This window comes from Chanodichthys erythropterus, chromosome 6 (assembly GCF_024489055.1).
Source record: "Chanodichthys erythropterus isolate Z2021 chromosome 6, ASM2448905v1, whole genome shotgun sequence".
Classification (NCBI taxonomy): domain Eukaryota; kingdom Metazoa; phylum Chordata; class Actinopteri; order Cypriniformes; family Xenocyprididae; genus Chanodichthys; species Chanodichthys erythropterus.
The window spans coordinates 6245242-6266227 of record NC_090226.1 but is presented as its reverse complement, the minus strand read 5'-3'; the positions used below and the strand labels follow the sequence as shown (position 1 = coordinate 6266227).

Below are 20986 nucleotides of genomic sequence, written 5' to 3'. Positions count from 1 at the left end.
TTCCTGTGTTCACATATCGAAATTATTTGCACAACTTGGGTGGTTTGTATTCAATGAAATAGATCAGATGACATTTTTATAGGACATCAGCAAGTCAGTCATTTTGAGGTGGCAGTTTTCATTTTTTTATCAAATGATTTGATGCTGTTCACACAAAAGTGCAATGTTTTTTTGTTAGTGCCGCATTAAAAACACTCCTATGTTGTGGTGGGTTTATTACGAGTACAGTAAATTACTTTAAATAGCCCACAGATTGAAGTAATTACAAGAAACATCATCTGGTGTGACATTATAACACCTGATGAGGCAGTTTTCTCAAAATACCATTTTGCATGACACACTACATTATACCTCACTCGCAGTATAGTATATAGATTTTTAATTTTTTTTTAAAGAAGTCTCTTATGTTCACCAAGGCTGTATTTATATGATCAAAAATACAGTATACACAATAACATTGTTGTTATTTAAATGTTAAACAACTATTTTGTATTTAAATATATTTTTCATTGTAAATTATTCAAATCTGAATACTATAGTCTTCAGTTTCACACAATCCTTCAGAAATCTTTCTAATATGCTGATTTCATTCTAAAATACTAATATGGTGCTCAAAAACATTTCTTATTTTTGTTAATTTTGAATACAGATGTACTGCTTAATATTTTTGAGGAAACTGTAAAACATTTTACAGGATTCTTTGAATAGAAAGTTCAAAAGAGCAGCATTTATTTAAAATAGAAATCTTTTGTAACGATATAAATGTCTTTACAGTCACTTTTGATTAATTTAATGCATCATTGCTGAATAAAAGTATACATTTCTTTAAAAAAAATAAAAAAAATTGACCCCAAACTTTTGAACGGTAATGTATATTTAAAGAAAAAATATGGGACTAAGTAAAATGAGCTAATAATAACAATAAATTAAATTTTTAAAAGATCTACAATTGATCAAATATCAATTTAATAAATTCACTGTTAATTGTTGGATACAGCTGATGTGGACAGTCCCATATTTTACAGAAACTTGATGCATTTAAAACTAGATACTTTTCATGCTATCGAACTGTATTCCTGTAGATAATTTTACTCACCCCAGTTCCGTCTCCAACCCAGGCCAGAGACAACGAGCCACTCAGATCATTTAAGTTATACTGAAAAAGAGACGTAGAGGCATAATGAAATATGATTGCAAATAATCAGTGTAGTTAAAATCCTGTAGAGGGTTGATATTAATAATCCCTGCATGGCCAACATGAACTTTTTCCCTCTAAAAATATCCAGCATAAATCAAAACAAATTCAATCTAAAACAAAACAGGTCATTGTTATTAACATCACCGCACTTTGGGCTCTAAAATATATTTTATTCTAATATTGTTCTCTCTCTCTCTCTGCCTAATGCAGGTTTGTTTTCAGAGCGCTTCTGTGGTGAAACTAAACACCACAGGCTTTCACTGAGTCCACAGGGAAGAGATTACAGGCTGGAATCTGAATCTAAAAATATATAAAAAAAAGAAAAGAAAAAAGAAATAATAATAATGACTGAAAACAGAGCTCCAAACCATAGCTTTACAAAGCTAAAATAAAGAAACATTCAGTACAGAGCAGAAAGGAGTCACACAAATACAACAAATTAAGCTAATATGAGGAAAAAAAGTGCTTGGAAATGAAAATGTATTGCTGTATTAAAGACAACAAACAACATTTTATATGAACATTTTGTTTGCAAATGTATGAAAGCTTGTTTCCGCCATGAAATAAAATAATAAATAAATTGTGATTTTTGTGTAATTGTGACTTTTCTTCCTCGCAATTGCAAGTTTATATCTCACAATTCTGACTTTTTTCTCAGAATTGCAAGATATAAACACAATTGCGAGTTATAAAGTCAGAATTGTGTGATATTAAATGTGAGGGAAAATACTATAGACTGACATTTTTCTAAGAATTACGAGTGTACATCTCACAATTCTGACAATTCCGAGTTATAAAGTCAGAATTGTGAGATATAAATAATTCTGAGAAAAAAAAAGTCAGAATTGAGAGATGTAAACTCACAATTCTGACTTTATAAGATGCAAATGAGAAAAGTCAGAATTGCGTAATAAAAACTCGCAATTGTGAGAAAAAGTCAGAATTGCGAGTTTCGCGCAATTCTGACTTTATAACTCGCAATTGCCAGAATGGAGAGATGTTTAAATCTTGCAATATCTGAGAAAAAAAGTCAGAATTGTGAGATAAAAAGTTGCAATTACCTTTTTTACTTTTTATTTAGTGGCAGAAACAAGCTTAAATGTATCAACAACTTTTTGATTTGACAGTAAAACCTTCCAAGTTACTAAATATTTCCTTTGAAGACAAAATCAGACATAAAAACACAATTGCTGATGTACTGTAAAGGTAAAGAGCTATAAAATTAATGTAGATTCATCGCTCAGATAATTTGGAGAGAAATAACTGTGTTAAATCTGTTGATTTTTCTTTTAAAACACAATACATGCGAGTCGAGTCTTAGTGTCTTTTCATCTAGAGAAAAAGCAGAAAAAGCAGTATACAGCACTTCTTCATTTAATCTCATTACTCTATATCACTACATGAACATTAACTGAGACATTAAAGAGAGTAGTTAAACTGATCACCAATCAGTTAAATATGTACTAAATTTATGTTAGTAATGCCTAATAGAAAGCAATGTCTAATAAAAGGCAACTAAGCAAACATATTTACGGTGCTTAATCAGAAAAAATCCTGGTGATTCTAGGAAGAAAAACACAAGTGCTAGGATTTATCTGTCCACAGGGAAGCGGAACCATGTAGCGACATGCACACAGAAACCACTGCTGATCCGACAGATGGCTGTGCCGCTGTCAGCCGACCCACACTGCTAGGAAATGTGTATGTGTGTGTGTGTGTGTGTGTACGGGCACATTTCAGAGGACAGGCCCGCTGTCAGTCGAGTGTGTAACCTCCCTTTCAGTTTCACTCGCTGGAATGCGAGACCCAGATGGTGTGTGTGTGTGTGTGTGTGTGTGTGTGTGTGTGTGTGTGTGTGTGTGTGTGTGTGTGTGTGTGTGTGTGTGTGTGTGTGTATGCGCGAGGAACAGAGTGAATGCCCCACATTTTCATCTGCCTCACACACTGAGAACAAGAGAGCAACTGATGTCAAAGAGATCGTAGGAGAGAAAAGGAGGGAAAAGAATAAAGAAAGTCCAAGCACACATATACGGGCTCTTTTCCAAAAGCTAGTGAGCTGCCTGGTTACTTGCTACATTACTTCATAGGCTTTTGCCTCTGATATGGAACCTCATAAGTGACCGATTTGGATGCTCTGAATTCACAGCAATTCCGTGAGTCTTTACATGAAATGCACAGGAGACTCAACTAGTTTTGATAGTGTTTGGCTTTACTACGTTGCTAAACTAACAGTATATGTATAGCACACATGCTTATTGAGTAAAATATAACAATTGCAACATTCTTAATTAAAATCAACACACCAGACTTTGTCAGCTGAGCTTGTTGCAATGCATTCTGGGATTACTTTTTTTTTGCTAAGTGCTTTCATAGACTTTGGCTTGTAATGTTGTTAACATTTGGAACAGTCTGTGTCAGGAGCGTTCATGGTGTCTTAAAATGGTGCCTATGTAGACAGTTCACTAGGTTTTGGAACAGAGCCACACATTCCTGGGTGTTTTTTTTTTTTTGTAATGGGGAAAATAATGTGGTAACAGGGTTGGTTGCAAAATATGCTAAACCTTAAGCATTTCAAAAGTAATTAAGCATAGCTTCTTTATTACAATGGCTTCAATATGAATGTCAAAATAATGACAATAGCAATGTAATTTATTTAGAAAGAACAGTATGCCAAATTGCTTAAAAGTAAAAATAAAATTCAATTGAATTAAAAAAAGAATAAAATAAAACCTATTACGAATACAAAACATCAAATTGCATAGGCACAAGCAAACTAAATAATTAAAATAATACAAATAAAACAAACAAACAAACAAAAAAAAAAAAGTTACAAAACATCAAAATGCAAACCAACCAGTAACCAATAGAGTCACAATTGAATACAATCAATGATGTATGATTTTAAAAAGGTAAAGTGTGAAATTTTTCTATGATGCTGGGAGTGCATTGCGTTTTGGTACAGAAACCACTCACAAACCAGAACTGGAATAAATAACAGTAAAAACTTGATAAATGATGACACCCCATCCACATACATTCAGATCCATTGAGTATCTCATCTACTCTTTTACAGTTCATATGGACATGTTTGTCTAAGGAGGCCTCCACCGCACTCCTTTCTGTGGATCACATCCTCTCTACATTTCTGCAATTCCTCCCAAGCCTCTGGAGATCAATGACCATGTCACAGAATACTCCGTTTCTCACTTCTCCTCAGTGATGACATCGTCTTAAAATTTGTACACTTTTTTTCCTTCTTCTTCTTTTTTCTTCTTAAAAAGCAGCCGTACAAGGTCCAGGGAAGCAAAAGAACCACAGCATTTTTGAAACTCACTAGCGTCCAAGCCCAATGGAAATTTGCACTCTCACAATCCAAAGTGTGAACAAAAGTTTCCATGTTACCAACCCAGCCAACGTCCTTCTGATGCAACCCACCTCAAAACAGACCCTGAATGGTACATGTGTTCTAGAGCAGCAAGAACAAGATGTCTAAAACACCTGCTTAAACCCCAGGGCTAGTGTTCCTTCTCAATAATGTGTCTGAATAATGGATATAGTGGTCGCCTCTTCATTCCTTGCCATATTTAAACCAGAAGGAAAGAAACATGCTGACATCCCATACTGGCCAACAAAACAGGCTTGCCAAGAATGGCCTGCACCATGCCAACAAGTCTTTCTTAAATGGGGGATTAAAGAGTGATGTGAAGACACTGTGAACATTCAACGTTCCTTCAGTTTGGAGAAGACCAAAGAACACATGATTCAAAGTAAGGCCCTAAACAAACTCTATGGCTTCATACTACACTTATGGTTCAATTTTGAGTCCACACTCTGGTGATGTAATGCTTTATAGATTGTTGGTTAGAACAGCAGGTTTTCATACTGGGGTCGCAAAAGCGGGTGCTTGAGAATATGCAGAATTAAAAATAAATAAATAAACTGAACACATCAAAATTATTAATTTCTCCTCCTCTATACATACTTGTAGAAAATAATGAGATGGATTACTCAAGGCTTGACATTAATACTCGCCAACCCGATTTCAGCAGTGGCGTGTAACACAGTCACTCCTACTAGCCACTAATATATACACTTTTCAATTGTAGTCTTTTAAAAAAGCAACTGAAGTAATAAACTAAGTGCAGTGTTTTCGTTTTTTCAATACATATCGATACTGAAATATCTGAAACGCTTTCAATACTCTTTTTCCACACAATAGATACACGATACCACGATACTCACTCTCTCAACTCTCCAACAGCGAGTTGACACACAAACCCGCCTCCCCTCACTCACTCGTTTCAATTGCTCCAGATGAATACTGTTGGTGTTACAGAACTAGAATTTCGGTGTGTGACTGCACATAATTTTACTCATTCCTGCAGATTTTGTGCTCACCCCAAAGTGTGCGCACATAAAGCCACCTCTGAGTACTAAATTGAGTTCCTTTTCTTTTCTTATTGCTCTTAAACAGTCAAACACACACAAAATAATGTCAAAATGTCTTGGTGAGTATTCACGTAAACATAGTTATGTTTTAAGTGAAGGTAAACAGTTGAGAAAGAAAACGTGTAACAGTATAATGGATCCGTGTATCAGGTCTTAAAGTGACAGCAGCCTAATACACACTCTAAAAAATAGTTTTGGTTCAACAAAAAACAATTAACACAACAGTTTGCATTAATTTTTTTGAGTTATAACAACTCTGAGTGAATGCATGTTCCACCAACATGCTGTACTGAGTTAGAGGAACTTAATAATTTGTAGTATAAACACAAATTTTTAAGTTGATTACTCACAAAATTAAGTCGCTCCAACTACCAGAATTGTAGCCCTGGAACCAATTAATCTTATCTATTTCAGTTCATAGCACATGCAAACATTTCAACATTTATTCTCCTTATGCAGTCCTATGCAAAGCATGCTGGGAACTAGGAATCCACTGCCTAATTTCCGAAGTTAAAGACATTTCATTACGTTACTACAACTTAATTTTTTAAAAAAGTAAATTAACACAGAAACTTGAGTTTAAATAGATATTAAGTTGATGTAATGATCAACATTATAATGTCAACAGAACTCAACAAAACGGTTTAATTAAAACAATAAATTGGAATTTTTAACTTGCAACCATGCATTTATTTAAGCTGTGGTGGTACCAGGTCCCCTGAATTACTTTTTGGAGTGCCTGCTGCCAAATTATGAGATAAAATTAAAAATATCTATATGGCGGTTTCCCCTATGGTATTAAATACTGAGTGAAAATGCTGGGTGGCTAGTAACTTTGGAAAACCACTAGGCACAGTGGCTGGTGAGCAAAAAAGTTAATGTCAAGCCCTGATTATACTTATTTTATACTATTGACAGCCATAGTTTCTCGATGATTTATACATCTAACAGTACTTTAATGGAGTACTAGATATGTGGGGGGAGGCAAAAGGTTTTTTAAAAGGGGGGTGTTATCAAAAAAAGATTTTTCAGGTATATTAGAATTCCTTAGTAACTGCCACAGTAACACAAGAATACTGCAATGCACTGGCCAAGTATTAGCATCTGTGTTTGTGTATATTTGAGTATGTGTCTGGCCTAAGGCAATGGTATGGTACCCAATCCTAACTGGTTTTGTGGTAATCCTGGCCAGGAATTAGACTCCTTGTATCCCTACCACCATTAAAGGGCTTGCAAACTGGTCACAGGTCAACGGTGGATTACTAAAGTCTGTTTTCACAAAGTTGAGTGATACAATCAACCGATGGCCCAGTGGGGATATTTGCAGAGAAAATCCATCCTGCAGGGAAAGAGCCGAATAATATTAAAGCACATCTGCGCTGTTAAGACTTAGAGAGACCACCTGAGCATGGAGCCATTGAAATCCTCCAGAACAATAACATTCAGACACGGCAGACATGCTTTTCCAAGGGAAATATCTGAAATATACTGTATAATGGCAGAAATGTATATAAGTATACACTCCTACTCCTTTTCTTAGCTCAATAAGTCCATTCCAGTGGACATGTTAGAGCCATGAGGAACATTGTTTCGGCTTCTTTTCTGGCATCTCACCAACCCTGAGCATTTCAGAGAGGACAGAAAACATTCTCTGTACATTCTCCCCAGGACTGGGAAGGGGAAAAACCTGGACGTCTTTCCCTTGTGTTGAACTGGTAAACAGGCTTTGAACCCCAGGTCCAGCCAAAAGAAGCTTTAGACTTGATCCAAATGGTTTCACAGTCTGAAGACCAACAACAAACATGACTTCATTTCTTTTCTAGACAGTAAAAAAATGAATTTGGGTTTAATAAGAGACACGTCTCAAATCAGTCCCAAAATAAGTGCTGTTTAGACAGGTGGGCAAATGCTAACACATGATTCAAAAACATGCACAAAAATATCCTGGCACCAAGATCTTAAACCATGTTTTCCTAACTGGAATGCCACGCCGAAATGGGTAAGAGGTCAGCAGTTCGTTAGATGGAGCCGTGTTTGTGTTTTCATTGGACTCGCATAAATAACTCCCTACTGGCACAACTTGGATTTAAACATCCAGAGCGGAGTCTTAAAAGTCTTCCGGCCTCCAAAAGAGCATCTCAAATCATTCAAATGCAAACTTCATCCACAACGCTGTTTGAACATGCGTACCGTTATAAGTTCTCGCAGACTTCATTAGAAGAAACTACAGGCAGTTGTTAAAAAGACTTTATTGTGAGCTCGTAAGATTTCTAATTGCTCTGGCAGGTCATAAATTCCATCGGGCAGAAAACGATCAGCAGCCAGTTTTCACGTCGACCAACCACAGACTCTTGCACAACACCGTGGTTGCACATTTTGGACTGAAATAGATCTGGAATATTATACCTCAAACTTAGCATCCTAATGACTGCTTTTTAGATCATAAACATGATGCTTCACTGATAACTAATTATATTTAATCCATAAATTATCAGTAAATCACTGGGTAAATAGCTAGTGTTCATTGCAGTGTTTAAATTTTTTTGGATATTATTGGACACAATAAGTTGGTACATTTAGAAAACATATCAATGGCAAGTATTAAAGGATTAGTTCACTTCAGAATTAAAATGACCTGATAATTAACTCACCCCCATGTCATCCAATATGTCTTTCTTTCTTGAGTCGAAAAGAAATTAAGGTTTTTCAGGAAAACGTTCCAGGATTTTTCTCCATATAGATGACTTCACTCAGGTTTAACAGGTTGAAGGTCCAAATTACAGTTTCAATGACGCTTCAAAGGGTTCCACATGATCCCAGACGAGGAATAAAGGTCTTATCTAGCAAAACGCTTCAGTCATTTTGTATAAAAAAAAAATATATATATATATATATATATAAAGTAAATAAAATATATTCCAAAAAATTATATACTTTTTAACCATAAATGCTCATCTCACACTAGCTCTGCGATCATGTTGGAAAGGTCACAAGTTACGTAGGCAAAAGTATCGATCCAGTGTCTACAAAGCAAATGTGCAAAGACTAAGTCAAACGCCCTTTACAAAAAAAGCTAACATTTTTCGCCCTACCGTGGTACTTCCGACCTTTCCAACATGATTACGTAATGCGTGACAGATTGCAGAGCAGCGCAAGATGACCATTTGTGGTTAAAAAGTATATACATTTTTTTTTTTTTTTTTTTTAAATAACGCTAAATAAGACCCTTATTCCTCGGCTGGGATCATGTAGAGCCCTTTGAAGCTGCACTGAAACTGAAATTTGCACCTTCAACCCATTGGTAACTGTTGAAGTCCAATGGAGAAAAATCCTGGAATGTTTTCCAGGATTCCAAAAACCTTAATTTCTTTTCGACTGAAGAAAGAAAGGAATCTTGGATGACATGAGGGTGAGTAGTAAATTATCAGGAAATTTTAATTCTGAAGTGAACTAATCCTTTAAACTTCCTGGAATGACACCTTAAATCATGCAGCTAATTGAAAACTTTTCTAAGCAATTTGGTGAAACAGGTGAAAAAGCCATATCTAGAAAGCAGAATTATAAAAAGTAAACAAAATTTCGGCAACCAAAAATATTTAGTCGAATCAATGATCAATGACTAGGATGATGATTTCAGCCCTTCAAAACTATTTCACCCAAATATTTTCAGTTCCTAAAATTTGAGTGACTTTTCCGATCCGTGTTTTGACTGTTTCAGCATCTATTTTGTTTACACAACTTAAATAAGCTACAACAAGTAAATACGTCAACAGTGTAGGCATATTTCCAAACAACAAAAAATTATGTTAGAGTAGCAATATGTAACATTTGGTAAACTGAAATATCAAGACGTTTTATTTATCACATGAGAATACGACAACCTAAACAGAGTACCAAGTTCAATTTCTTAAATCATTCAAATTTAATTACCAAAACTTTTTTTTTTTTGGTTTTGTGCATCAATTTTGGTGCATCACTAATAAAAAATGTGGGATTCAAAAGTCTAGTTGCAAGCATTCTAATCAAACAAGCAGTTTGGAATGGATATACATATAATTAAACCCCCACCTCAAGAGTGGCCTTATATAAACATTTTAATCATAATAAAGGGTCAAAACTGGCTCGAACTACAGGAACTTTACAAGTACTGTTGGAAGGAACTCTACAGTACATGTATGCATGCAAGCTGATGTTCAAGACTATCCAAACAGGTGTTAAAAGCCCTGAAACTGAATTTAACAAGATGTTTTTTAGAGACGTTGCCTCAAATACTTTTCCCACTGTTGTCATGCCCCAAGCCTTTTCCCGTTTCTGAAACATTCCTTTCTTGGAGGAAGCATTTCACTTCAACAGTCATTTATGCTGGACGGAATGTGAGAGGACGAGAGCCAAAAACACTGGCCATAAAAGAACTGGCTCGGTGTGCTTTCTTAACAACAACAACAACAACAGTCTTTCTCTATCAGCACTTAGGCTAAACTCATGGCCGATTGCCTTAGCTTTCCCTGAAATGTCAATGTGCTCTGTATTTGGATAAATAGGGGATGCTTTCCACAGAACAGGACTGATATGAAAGATATAGATTGGCATACATGTAGCTTATCGTTTACCGATAATTCCTGCAGAGCGAGAGGTCACGCCAACATCTGGTAAAATGTAATTGATGTGCTCGGGGGAGAGAGTTAGATAAGAGAGATTTATTAGAGGCAGCATGTTTACTGACTTCTTAAGGGTTAGTAATCAACCATGGGTCACTGTAATGAATAAGCTCTGACTAGATCTAGTTAAGCAGAATCACCTGACCCTTCTGGACATAAATACAGGAGAAACACATCGCAGAGACATTACAAGCACATGAAGAAGATGAATGCATTTGTTCTCTTAGTCTTGGCATAAAGATGAAATCTGTGGAATGTCTTAAAGGAAAATCAAACACAAAAACTCTGGCCCGTCCATCGTATTATAAGGTGATACATGTTGAGTGATGTTTTTAATCAAGCATATGGAAAACTTCAAATATCATTTTATTTGAGAGCTTGTTTTCATACACTTCTAAAAACCTAATAAACATTAATAATTCCATTAGAGACATGGAAGCCTTAAAATGCTTGTGTGGTGTGGCAATGCTATGTGGCATTTGACTGAAAAAATAACATTCACTTGCTGAGAAAGGTGATGAAGGTACATTATTAGGTAATCTCAGACCAGAGGCCAGTAGTATGATCTCACTTTTGTGATTTATGGTCCCTAGAAATTTATGAAGAGCTTCCAAAGTAGGGAAAAAATCATCCTCAATTCTACTTATAAAAGAAGAAGAAAAAAGAAGAAGATACTAAGTAAATAAAGAGACTTACACTTAATAAACTTAAACAAGAGTGTTAACTAGTCAAAACAGAAAGAAAAATCATAAAATAAAAATGATATACACAAAGTTTTCATTATACTATGTGCCTGTACTAACTATGATGTGAGTATAAGGAGTAAGAGATGTTTTGACCTACCGTATGAGTGTTGTTTTTTAACGTAGACTCATAGCCGTGCAGTGATTCACATTGATTTTGTACGGATTCTTCACCCCTTTTCATCCTGACATGATCCGGCTGCTGTAAATCTCTCAAACTGAGCAGATTTCGTGATTTGTGACTCTTTAGAAACATGGTTTGCTCACTCCTAGAGCTGCTGGGTCTCTCTTCAAAGTCCATGCAAAGAGCCACTGAGAAGAACACAACCAAAACCCAGCAGAACACGGTGCTCATGGTTTCCGTTTAATGTGCACAAAAATATTCTGTCTAAATATCCATAAATATCAGGTTTATTGGTAATAGAAGAGACCGTGCAGTGTTTACACTCTGACGCATGTCTGTAGAGAAGCCGCTCTTCGCACTGCTAAACTCACGGATTGTTCAAGATTAGGATGGGCCGTCCGTTCGACACGCCCATTTTCATGAATATTAATTCAGGCGCGCTGACGTTGCCTAGTAACCTTTTCAATGACCATAGGTTTGCACCCTATGGTTTGCACGCGTTAGATTTCCAAAGGTTTAACATTAATATTAATTAGGAAATAGCGACATTGCGTCGCAATTTACCAATGGCGAAGGCCTGGTTTATGAATATTAAGAGTCAAGCATTCACTATACTAGAATTGGGTTAACCACGCCTTCTGCTGACCAACCTATCTTACAAATTGTAAAACCGTCTGTCTTCCTTCCGATTTAATATGACAACAAAACTACAATGTGTTGTGAAAAGTTGAAGTTTTATTTAAATGTCATCATTTTTTTTTTATTTTACTGAATTAATATTATTGTAAGTCATACTAAAAACTTGAATATTACAGATACATATATCAAAATATTACAGAATATTACAGAAACTAACACATTTAATTTAGTGCTGTCAAATCGATTAATCGCATCTGACATAAATGTTTGCATAATATATGTGTGAATATGTGTGAATATATATATATATATATATATATATATATATATATATATATATATATATATATATATATATATATATATATATATATATATATACACAGTCCAAAAGTTTGGAACCACTTAGATTTTTAATGTTTTTAAAAGAAGTTTCGTCTGCTCACCAAGGCTACATTTATTTAATTAAAAATACAGTAAAAAACAGTAATATTGTGAAATATTATTACAATTTAAAATAACTGTGTAATTTATTCCTGTGATGCAAAGCTGAATTTTCAGCATCGTTACTCCAGTCTTCAGTGTCACATGATCCTTCAGAAATCATTCTAATATGCTGATTTGCTGCTCAAGAAACATTTATGATTATTTTCAATGTCGAAAACAGTTGTGTACTTTTTTTTTTTTCAGGATTCCTTGATGAATAGAAAGTTCAAAAGAACAGCATTTATCTGAAATACAAAGCTTCTGTAGCATTATACACTACCGTTCAAAAGTTTGGGGTCAGTAAGAATTTTTATTTGTATTTTTTTGAAAAGAAATTAAAGAAATGAATACTTTTATTCAGCAAAGATGCATTAAATCAATCAAAAGTGGCAGTAAAGACATTTATAATGTTACAAAAGATTAGATTTCAGATAAAAACTCTTCTTTTGAACTTTCTATTCATCAAATAATCCTGAAAAAAAAAATTGCAAACAAATATTTTGTACAATTGTACACATTAAATGTTTCTTGAGCAGCAGATCAGCATATTAGAATGATTTCTGAAGGATCATGTGACACTGAAGACTGGAGTAACGAAGGCTGAAAAATTCAGCTTTGCCATCACAGGAATAAATTACTTTGTCAAATATATTAAAATAGAAAACAGTTATTTTAAATTGCAATAATATGTCACAATATTACTGTTTTTACTGTATTTTTAATTAAATAAATGTAGCCTTGGTGAGCAGATGAAACTTCTTTTAAAAACATTAAAAATCTTAGTGGTTCCAAACTTTTGGACTGTACTGTGTGTAACAGTAATATTGTGAAAAATTATTACAATTTAAAATAACTGTTTTCTATTTGAATATATTTCACAAAGTTATTTATTCCTGTGATCAAAGTTGAATTTTCAGCATCATTACTCCAGTCTTCAGTGTCACATGATCCTTCAGAAATCATTCTAATATGATGATTTGATGCTCAAGAAACATTCATTATTATATCAATGTTGAAAACAGTTGTGTAATTTTTTTTTCAAAATTCTTCAATGAATAGAAAGTTCAAAAGAAGAGCATTTATTTAAAATAGAATATTTTCTAACATTATAATTATCTTTACTGTAACTTTTGATCAGTTTAACTCATCCTTGATGAATAAAAGTATTGATTAATTTTATTTCTATCCCCCAAAAATAAAAATCTTACTGACCCCAAACTTTTGAACGGTAGTGTTTAATGTTACAAAAGATGTAGATTTCAGACAAATGCTGTTCTTTTGAACTTTCTATTCACAATAGTATCACAAAATAAAAATGTAAATAACTGTTTTCAACATTGATAATAATCATAAATGTTTCTTGAGCATCAAATCATCATATTAGATTGATTTCTGAAGGATCATGTGACACTGAAGACTGGAGTAATGATGCTGAAAATTCAGCTTTGATCACAGGAATTAATGACACTTTACTGTATATTGACATAGAAAACAGCTGTTTTAATTTGGAATAATATTTCACAATATTACTGTTTTTGTTTGTATTTTTAATCAAATAAATGCAGGCTTGGTGAGCAGAAGATACTTCTTTTAAAACATTAAAAAAATCTGACCCCAAACTTTTGAACGGTAGTGTATATCTATATATATGCACACACATATTATGTAAACACAAACTTTTATGTTAGGTGCGATTAATCGATTCGACAGCACTCAATTACTTTATATTATAATTGCTACATATACTGAATACATTTAATTTATAAAATATTACTGTACTATATTAAAAAATAAGTTTCTACATATTTTTAAAAAAATAAGGCCACTAATAAAATGAACAAATTTGTGACATTGACTGTTAACTCCTTTGTACAAAGAGCCATTATAAATAAAAAGTATAATTAAAAAATATTTTATATATATTTATATTTCATAGAAATATTTAACAAAAACATTTGAGTCCTTATGTAGGCTTTTGTGAATTTGTATGTAAAACAGCTGTACTTATAATAAAGATTTACAGCACATGATGCTGGACAAAACCTATTACAGCATATACGAATTTTCTTTATTGACATTTTTTTCCCTTTATTAGTCTATAATTGATTAAGAAAAAAAAAATCAAACACATCAGTTTTTCAACAACAGTTTATTATCTCAGTGATTGGTAACAAAAAGAACCCCCCATTTACTTCAACTACAAGATCTGCTGTCCTGTGCTTGTACAGAACTATAGAAATTTTGGGATTGACAGAGGAAAAAAAAAAGTATAAAGACTCAATTCCTGTCTGAACAGGCAAACCGTGGGATGCAGCCAGAGTATTCCGTATGCAATTGCTGTGTGATGTTTCACACAAAATTACACTGGATTTTTCGTATTGAACATCAGTTGGGCTTTGCAGAGCTCTGTTCAGCTCTAGATATCCTTGATGACATCCTCAAGCTCTTCTTTTGTGTACATGTGGAAGGTCTTGCCAGGCTCTACTGTGGCAAGCTGCAGGTAGAGATAAGGAAATTTTCAGACCTTCAAATACTTTTAAATTTAATTATATTTCACATGACGTGCTTGTGCATTACCTCAATGTTAGTGGCATTGAGTTTCTCCTCCATCACTTGTTTCAGAATTGTGAGAGAAGACTTGATGGCATCTTTTAACGTCATGGACTGAAAAAGACAAAGAGACATTTCATGAATGTTTAGTGGGGGAAAGAAGCGACAAGTATAGTGTGCATTTTTTTTTTCAAAGCAATTAGATTTATGGAGAAGTCTTTTGGACACCGGCCGCTGCTTATTAGATTGCAAGATCACATGGGTGAGTCTGGTGACTAAAGTTACACTATTAGAGGCATGACATACTGGAATGGGAAGATGGGTGGGGTGGATTTAAAAAGGGACTCTTATTTCCTGAGCACGTGGCTCAATTTGCTGCTAAAGGATTCTCTCAGGAGGAACACTTTTCTCTGTGAGAATATCATCTTGAAATAACCTGGCTGTGGAATTATGGATCAGATGGCTGAGTTAGAGCTTAGAACTGTGTTATATACACATGGACATAAGGAGATGATTTTGCATTACAGAAAAAGTACAAAAGTATAATATATAATATATTATAGGTTTTCAGTTATTAACTTAATTGTTGACCCTGAATTCCCCATATTTGCCTTTAAAATTAAATTATACAACTTATGATGCAAAAATGGTTGCTAGGCTAGTGCGATTTGTTTTTAACAGTATTTACTTAATATCAAATTAGACTTCACTAAGATGTTCTAGATAAAAGAAACTAATAATAATAATAATAATAATGCTACTTTTGAAAGTTTCTGCAGGATGTTGAGCTGTGCATTCAACTTGAGCATCAAAACTGAGCTATCAGATTACCATTTCATTATTGATTTTACCATAAAACCTTAAAAAGTAAATGGAGATGAAGAGGAGAGAGTGGGTAAATGTACCTTGTGGTAAACCTCCTGCAGAGAGCTCTGAGCACCTTCAGATGCTGAGCCAATAGCCCTGGCATCACACTGGACAAAAGTGCCAGAAGGATCCATGTGGTATCTGCATTAAAAAAAAAGAAGAAGTGTTTTCTGGTGTGATTTACATACTTTACAAACCAAACAACTCTGTACGAGTGCCTAATAAAGAAAAAAAAAACAGGTAGTCAACACTTCTCAGAACTTTTTGGATCTTGGAAATTTTTGAATTGTTATGGAATATTAATAATATATCAATATATATTAATAATAATTATAATGCTTTTGATACTGATTTCTTCTAGAATTGTACGATTCAGGGGAAAAAACATCTAATTCCGTTTTTGTGATTGCAAATTAAAATGTTCTTAAAAAAAAAAAAACTTCAACGTTTGCTGTGCTTAATAGAACTGCACAATTTGGCCAAAAAATCTGTGATTACATATCACAATATATATAACTAATAATATATTATTATCATTATTATTAAAAAAAGAACACAGTGCTGCAATACACTGAAACATGCAGCATGTTTATTTAATTAAATCATAGCCTTGATGATAATAATTGATAATCGCACTAAGCCATGTTGCTGTTTAACAATATTTACTCTATCAAATTAGACTTACAGACAAATCAATAAAATAATAATGCTACTTTTGAAAGTTTGTGTAGCCTCAATGGATGTTGAGCTGTGCATTCAACTTGAGCATCAAAACCGAGAATCAAAACCTCTTTATTGGAATTATAATTTTAATTTTAATAATTATAATGTTTTTGATACCAATTTCTTGTATAACTGCACAATGCAAGGGGGAAAAAAATCGAATTCTGTTTATGAAGGTAACTATTGTGAATGCAAATTAAAATGCAATAATTCCCCACCAAAAAAACTCCAGGTTTGCTGTAAAACTGCACATTTTGGCAAAAAAAAAAAAAAAAAATTCTGTGATTATATAACTATAACTAATAACAATTATTATTATTACTGTTATAAAAGAACAGTGCCATGATTCACTCTGAAATATGCAGCACATATACTTCAATAATTAAATCAAAGCCTTGGCGATTTGATAACCGCATTAAGCCATATTGCAATTTCTGCTTTATTCCAATTATTCATACATCCCTCATTTCTTGGAATGTACATCAAGCAGGGCAAAACATTGAAAAATAAAACAAACCAGTATAAATGTGTTTGTTTTTTAATATCTATTAAAACAAACTGCAATACATTTACCTAGCTAAATATACTAAAAGCAAAAAGAATACTTACAGCTGAGGTCCTTTCTCATCCACACCTCCGAAAAGCAGAGCGACACCAAAAGGACGGCTCTACAGTAAAAAAGAGGGACATTTCTATTTAAACCACAACCAGAGACTACCATCCTCAGTGAACTAAAAACAAGTGCAATACAAATTGAAGCCAGATGGCTCTTACCATAGCACCAGGGTCAGCGTCCTCCTCTCCAAACTGCAGAGCGAGGTTAGACACAGCCTGCGTTACGCTCTCCACTGTCATTGTCTCATTGTAGGTAAACCAATGGTTCTGCAGAAACACTAGAATGCTTACAATATAATCTTTTGCATTTAGAGTGAAAACTTTGCTTTTGTTTTTCTTTTCCCTCCCTCTCTCGCTATGTCTCTCCCATATCGAGCTCTCAGGTTCACTGTGAGAAGCCGTGTCAGCTGTAAGTCATCGTTAGGGCTTCCAGCTTGCCTCGTTTGGCAGCAGTGCTTGTGTGCTTGTATCAATTGTTTATTGAATCCCATTTGTGTCTGTGTAGTCTAACCCTTCCTACTTTAGTATTTGTGCTTTACGCTAATGTTCTGAGTTTATGGTTCTTTAGTGGGGGAAAAAGCGAACAGGTAAGCAGATCGCACAATGTACACTGCGCCCGTGTTAGACACACTAGGTAAGAAGTGTGTGCCACTCTATGAATTTTTGTTCTTAGTTAGAGTAGAATAGAATTCGGTTTATTTTTCACATTTTTCTTTTGTTTAGTTAGAGGGTTTTGGAGAGTAGCTTTAAGGGAATTATTTTGGCTTTATTTGCAGCCACTTAAAGGGTTAGTTCACCCAAAAATGAAAATAATGTCATTAACTTCTCACCCTCATGTTGTTCCACACCCGTTAGACCTTGGTACATCTTCGGAACACAAATTAAGATATTTTTGATGAAATTCGATGGCTCAGTGAGGCCTCTATAGACAGCAATGCCACTGTAAATCTCAAGGTCCATAAAGGTACTAAAAACATATTTAAATCAGTTCATGTGAGTTCAGTGGTTCAACTTTAATATTATAAAGCGACGAGAATATTTTTGTGCGCCAAAAAAAACAAAATAACGACTTTTCAACAATATCTCGTAATGGCTGATTTCAAAACACTTCAGAGCTTTACACATTGAATCAGTGATTCGGATTTCCTATCAAACGGCTAAACTGCTGAAATCACATGACTTTAGCGCTCTGAACCGCTGATTCGATTCATAAAGCTCAGAAGCTTCATGAAGCAGTGTTTTGAAATCGGCCATCACGAGATATTGTTGAAAAGTCGTTATTTATTTTTTTTGGCGGACAAAAAGTATTCTCGTCACTTTATAATATTAATGTTGAACCACTGTAATCACATGAACTGTTATATATATGTTTATGTGTACCTTTATGGATCTTGAGATTTACAATGGCGTTGCTGTCTATAGAGGCCTCACTGAGCCATCAGATTTCATCAAAAATATCTTAATTTGAGTTCCGAAGAAGAACGAAGGTCTTATGGGTGTAGAACAACATGAGGCTGAGTAATAAATGACATCATTTTCATTTTTGGGTGAACTAACCCTTTAAGTTCCTTTTCCTTATGACTATATATATTTTCTTTTGTGTCGTCTTATGCATTGTACATAGCTCGCTCAATGTATTTAGTGGCTTCGGCTTTGTGTAGTAAATTATTATTACGTTTTCAACGCTAATAGTAGCCTATTCATTATTCTTTCTACTTTTTCCAATTTACCAGCAGTAGTGTGAGATCTAAATATCACATTCCATCTCCTTGACCTTTTAAGACCGTAACACACCTGTGCACAATTATTACTGAATGAGGCTTTGGTGACAACACAGATTATGAAGAAACTTTCACTGACCTGTGTTTCCACTCTTGCTTTGTCGATAAGTGTTTTTGCATCAGCTATTAAGCCACTCATGGCACAGCCTGTATTGAGAAATGAACATGATCATTCACTACTAGCTTTATTACCCTTATCCTCACCGAGAATATGTAATATAATGTGTTATATAATTAGAGTTTGTCTTACCAATGTAAGTGTCGATCTCTACAATCTTTTCAATGCTGCTGGGCTCCATCAGAGGAGAGGTTATTCTCTTCTCCACAGCGAGACACACTCCCTCTGCTGTCTGGATGCCAATGGCTGTGGACCCCAACTGTAAAGTTACACAAAGCAAAACAAATTAGCGCCGACATTCATGAGAAAAGCTGAAAAAGACACAAGATTTGGGTAATAAGATGTATTACATATCATATTACAAGTATTACACATCATATAATTGAATATACTGAAAATATTTACCTTGATGGCTTCAATAGCATATTCTACTTGAAAAAGCCTTCCTTCTGGTGAGAAAGTGTTTACTCCTCTGAGGATGGGGAGAAAAAAATGTTAATATATTACAGTAAGTGTATTCAAATATGCATTTACAATACCTTCCATACACTGTAATGAACTGTATGTATGAGTAAAAGAAGGTCTTATATCGACAAGCAAAACAAAACTGAAAGTGAAAGTTTCAAGACAATACGGTGACATTACATGCTTTGAAGAGATGTGTGTAAATATATATATATATATATATATATAAGAGCAGTCACTGACACCACAAGAATGAAACACAAATGATGGAAAGTCATTCAAAGCAGTGAAAGCATGAAGTATAGATAAAGATCATTCTTCATCTTACCTGTCATATTCGGATCTTGTCAGGAACATTTTGAAATGCAAATCTAGAAAAAAATTAATATAAAAATGTTAAAACAGACAGACCTTGATTTTCTAACTTTAAATGAAGTGAGTTAGCGCAAAACAGCTCGCTATGTTAGCGGCGCGATGTTGGCATTGGAGTTCATAACCAATCAGAGACCGGAATCCCTTCCACTGATTGGACGATTTTAAGATGAAAGGCGGGACTAAGGGTCAACTGTCTATTTGATTGGCCGACCACTAGTCACTCAATGACAAGGCATGTTTCATTTCAACCAAGTCATTTATATGTTGTGAGCTCTTTAGAAATACTCACAGCGTATTTATTTATCTATGCACTTTTAAAAACTCCCAAAGGCCTCAATAAGCAGTTTTCCCATACGTTGTTTTATATGTTTTGTTATTTATTTTGATAAAACCATGTGAGAACACATACACATGAGCATCTGCCGTTAGCTAACCGGTTTACAACTAAATAAACAACACATGAGCCGTTTAAAACAACTTTATACAGTATGCTCTGTTGTTTCAAATGCTTTTGTCTGCTGAGCTGCGATTTGCTGCAGTAGAACACAACAATAAATGTATGCGATTAATTTCTTACCTTCTGCAGTAGAGGGTGAGTTTGCTAGTTTCAACAGTGCAGGAAGTGTTTTTACATAATCGTCCGATAAAAACATGTAGGACCAACTTAGGTTCCTACCCTATTGAGTCCATCATAGAAGTCTTTTGCACACTGGCTGTGAGTGGTTGTAATACTTTATTGTTCAGAATGAAGACGATATATATATATATATATATATATATATATATATATATATATATATATATATATATATATATATATATATATATATATAAATCGAAACAACATAATTATTTACAAATAAAATACACCAAAATATATAAGTAAATTATAACATAAATGAAATTAAAGTTTTTCTCTTGTAACTTTTTTCTTTTATGTGCAAATACAATATTGCCAACATTGTGGTACCTATTAAATAGAAAATATTTGTGATTTCATAGGATAAAATGGGTAATTTTAGCCCATAATTATAACATTATATTCGAAAGCCATCATTTAGAACATTTAAACATTATTTTTTTAGGCTATTAATTAGAGAACATAATCAATTTAAATAATGTTTATTGTAAAACACAGAACAAAGGTCACGCAAAACTTGCTTAATGAAGTAATATTTTTGTGTTATGTTTATTT

General features: G+C 34.0%; 2 protein-coding genes across 2 annotated transcripts in view; both read right to left on the bottom strand.

Annotated features, from left to right (window-relative positions):
* The window catches only part of sort1a (sortilin 1a), a 28491-nt gene extending 16948 nt beyond the window's left edge, over positions 1 to 11543 (bottom strand). Inside the window, exons 1-2 of the mRNA XM_067387891.1 lie at positions 11149 to 11543; positions 1097 to 1156 (exon numbers count right to left, since the gene is read on the bottom strand). Of these exons, the coding sequence (XP_067243992.1) occupies positions 1097 to 1156; positions 11149 to 11403 (315 nt within the window). The 5' untranslated portion in view covers positions 11404 to 11543. The remainder of the gene's footprint in view (positions 1 to 1096; positions 1157 to 11148) is intronic.
* A 2899-nt stretch (positions 11544 to 14442) lies between these two features.
* psma5 (proteasome 20S subunit alpha 5) lies at positions 14443 to 20460 on the bottom strand. Its single transcript, XM_067387166.1, has 10 exons — positions 20369 to 20460; positions 19745 to 19787; positions 19357 to 19423; positions 19084 to 19210; positions 18913 to 18980; positions 17212 to 17319; positions 17047 to 17105; positions 15753 to 15855; positions 14875 to 14961; positions 14443 to 14791 (listed from the first exon to the last, which is right to left on the bottom strand). The coding sequence occupies exons 1-10, from the start codon at positions 20442 to 20444 to the stop codon at positions 14714 to 14716; spliced, it is 816 nt and encodes a 271-aa protein (XP_067243267.1). The 5' UTR covers positions 20445 to 20460; the 3' UTR covers positions 14443 to 14713.
* Positions 20461 to 20986: the final 526 nt, after the last annotated feature.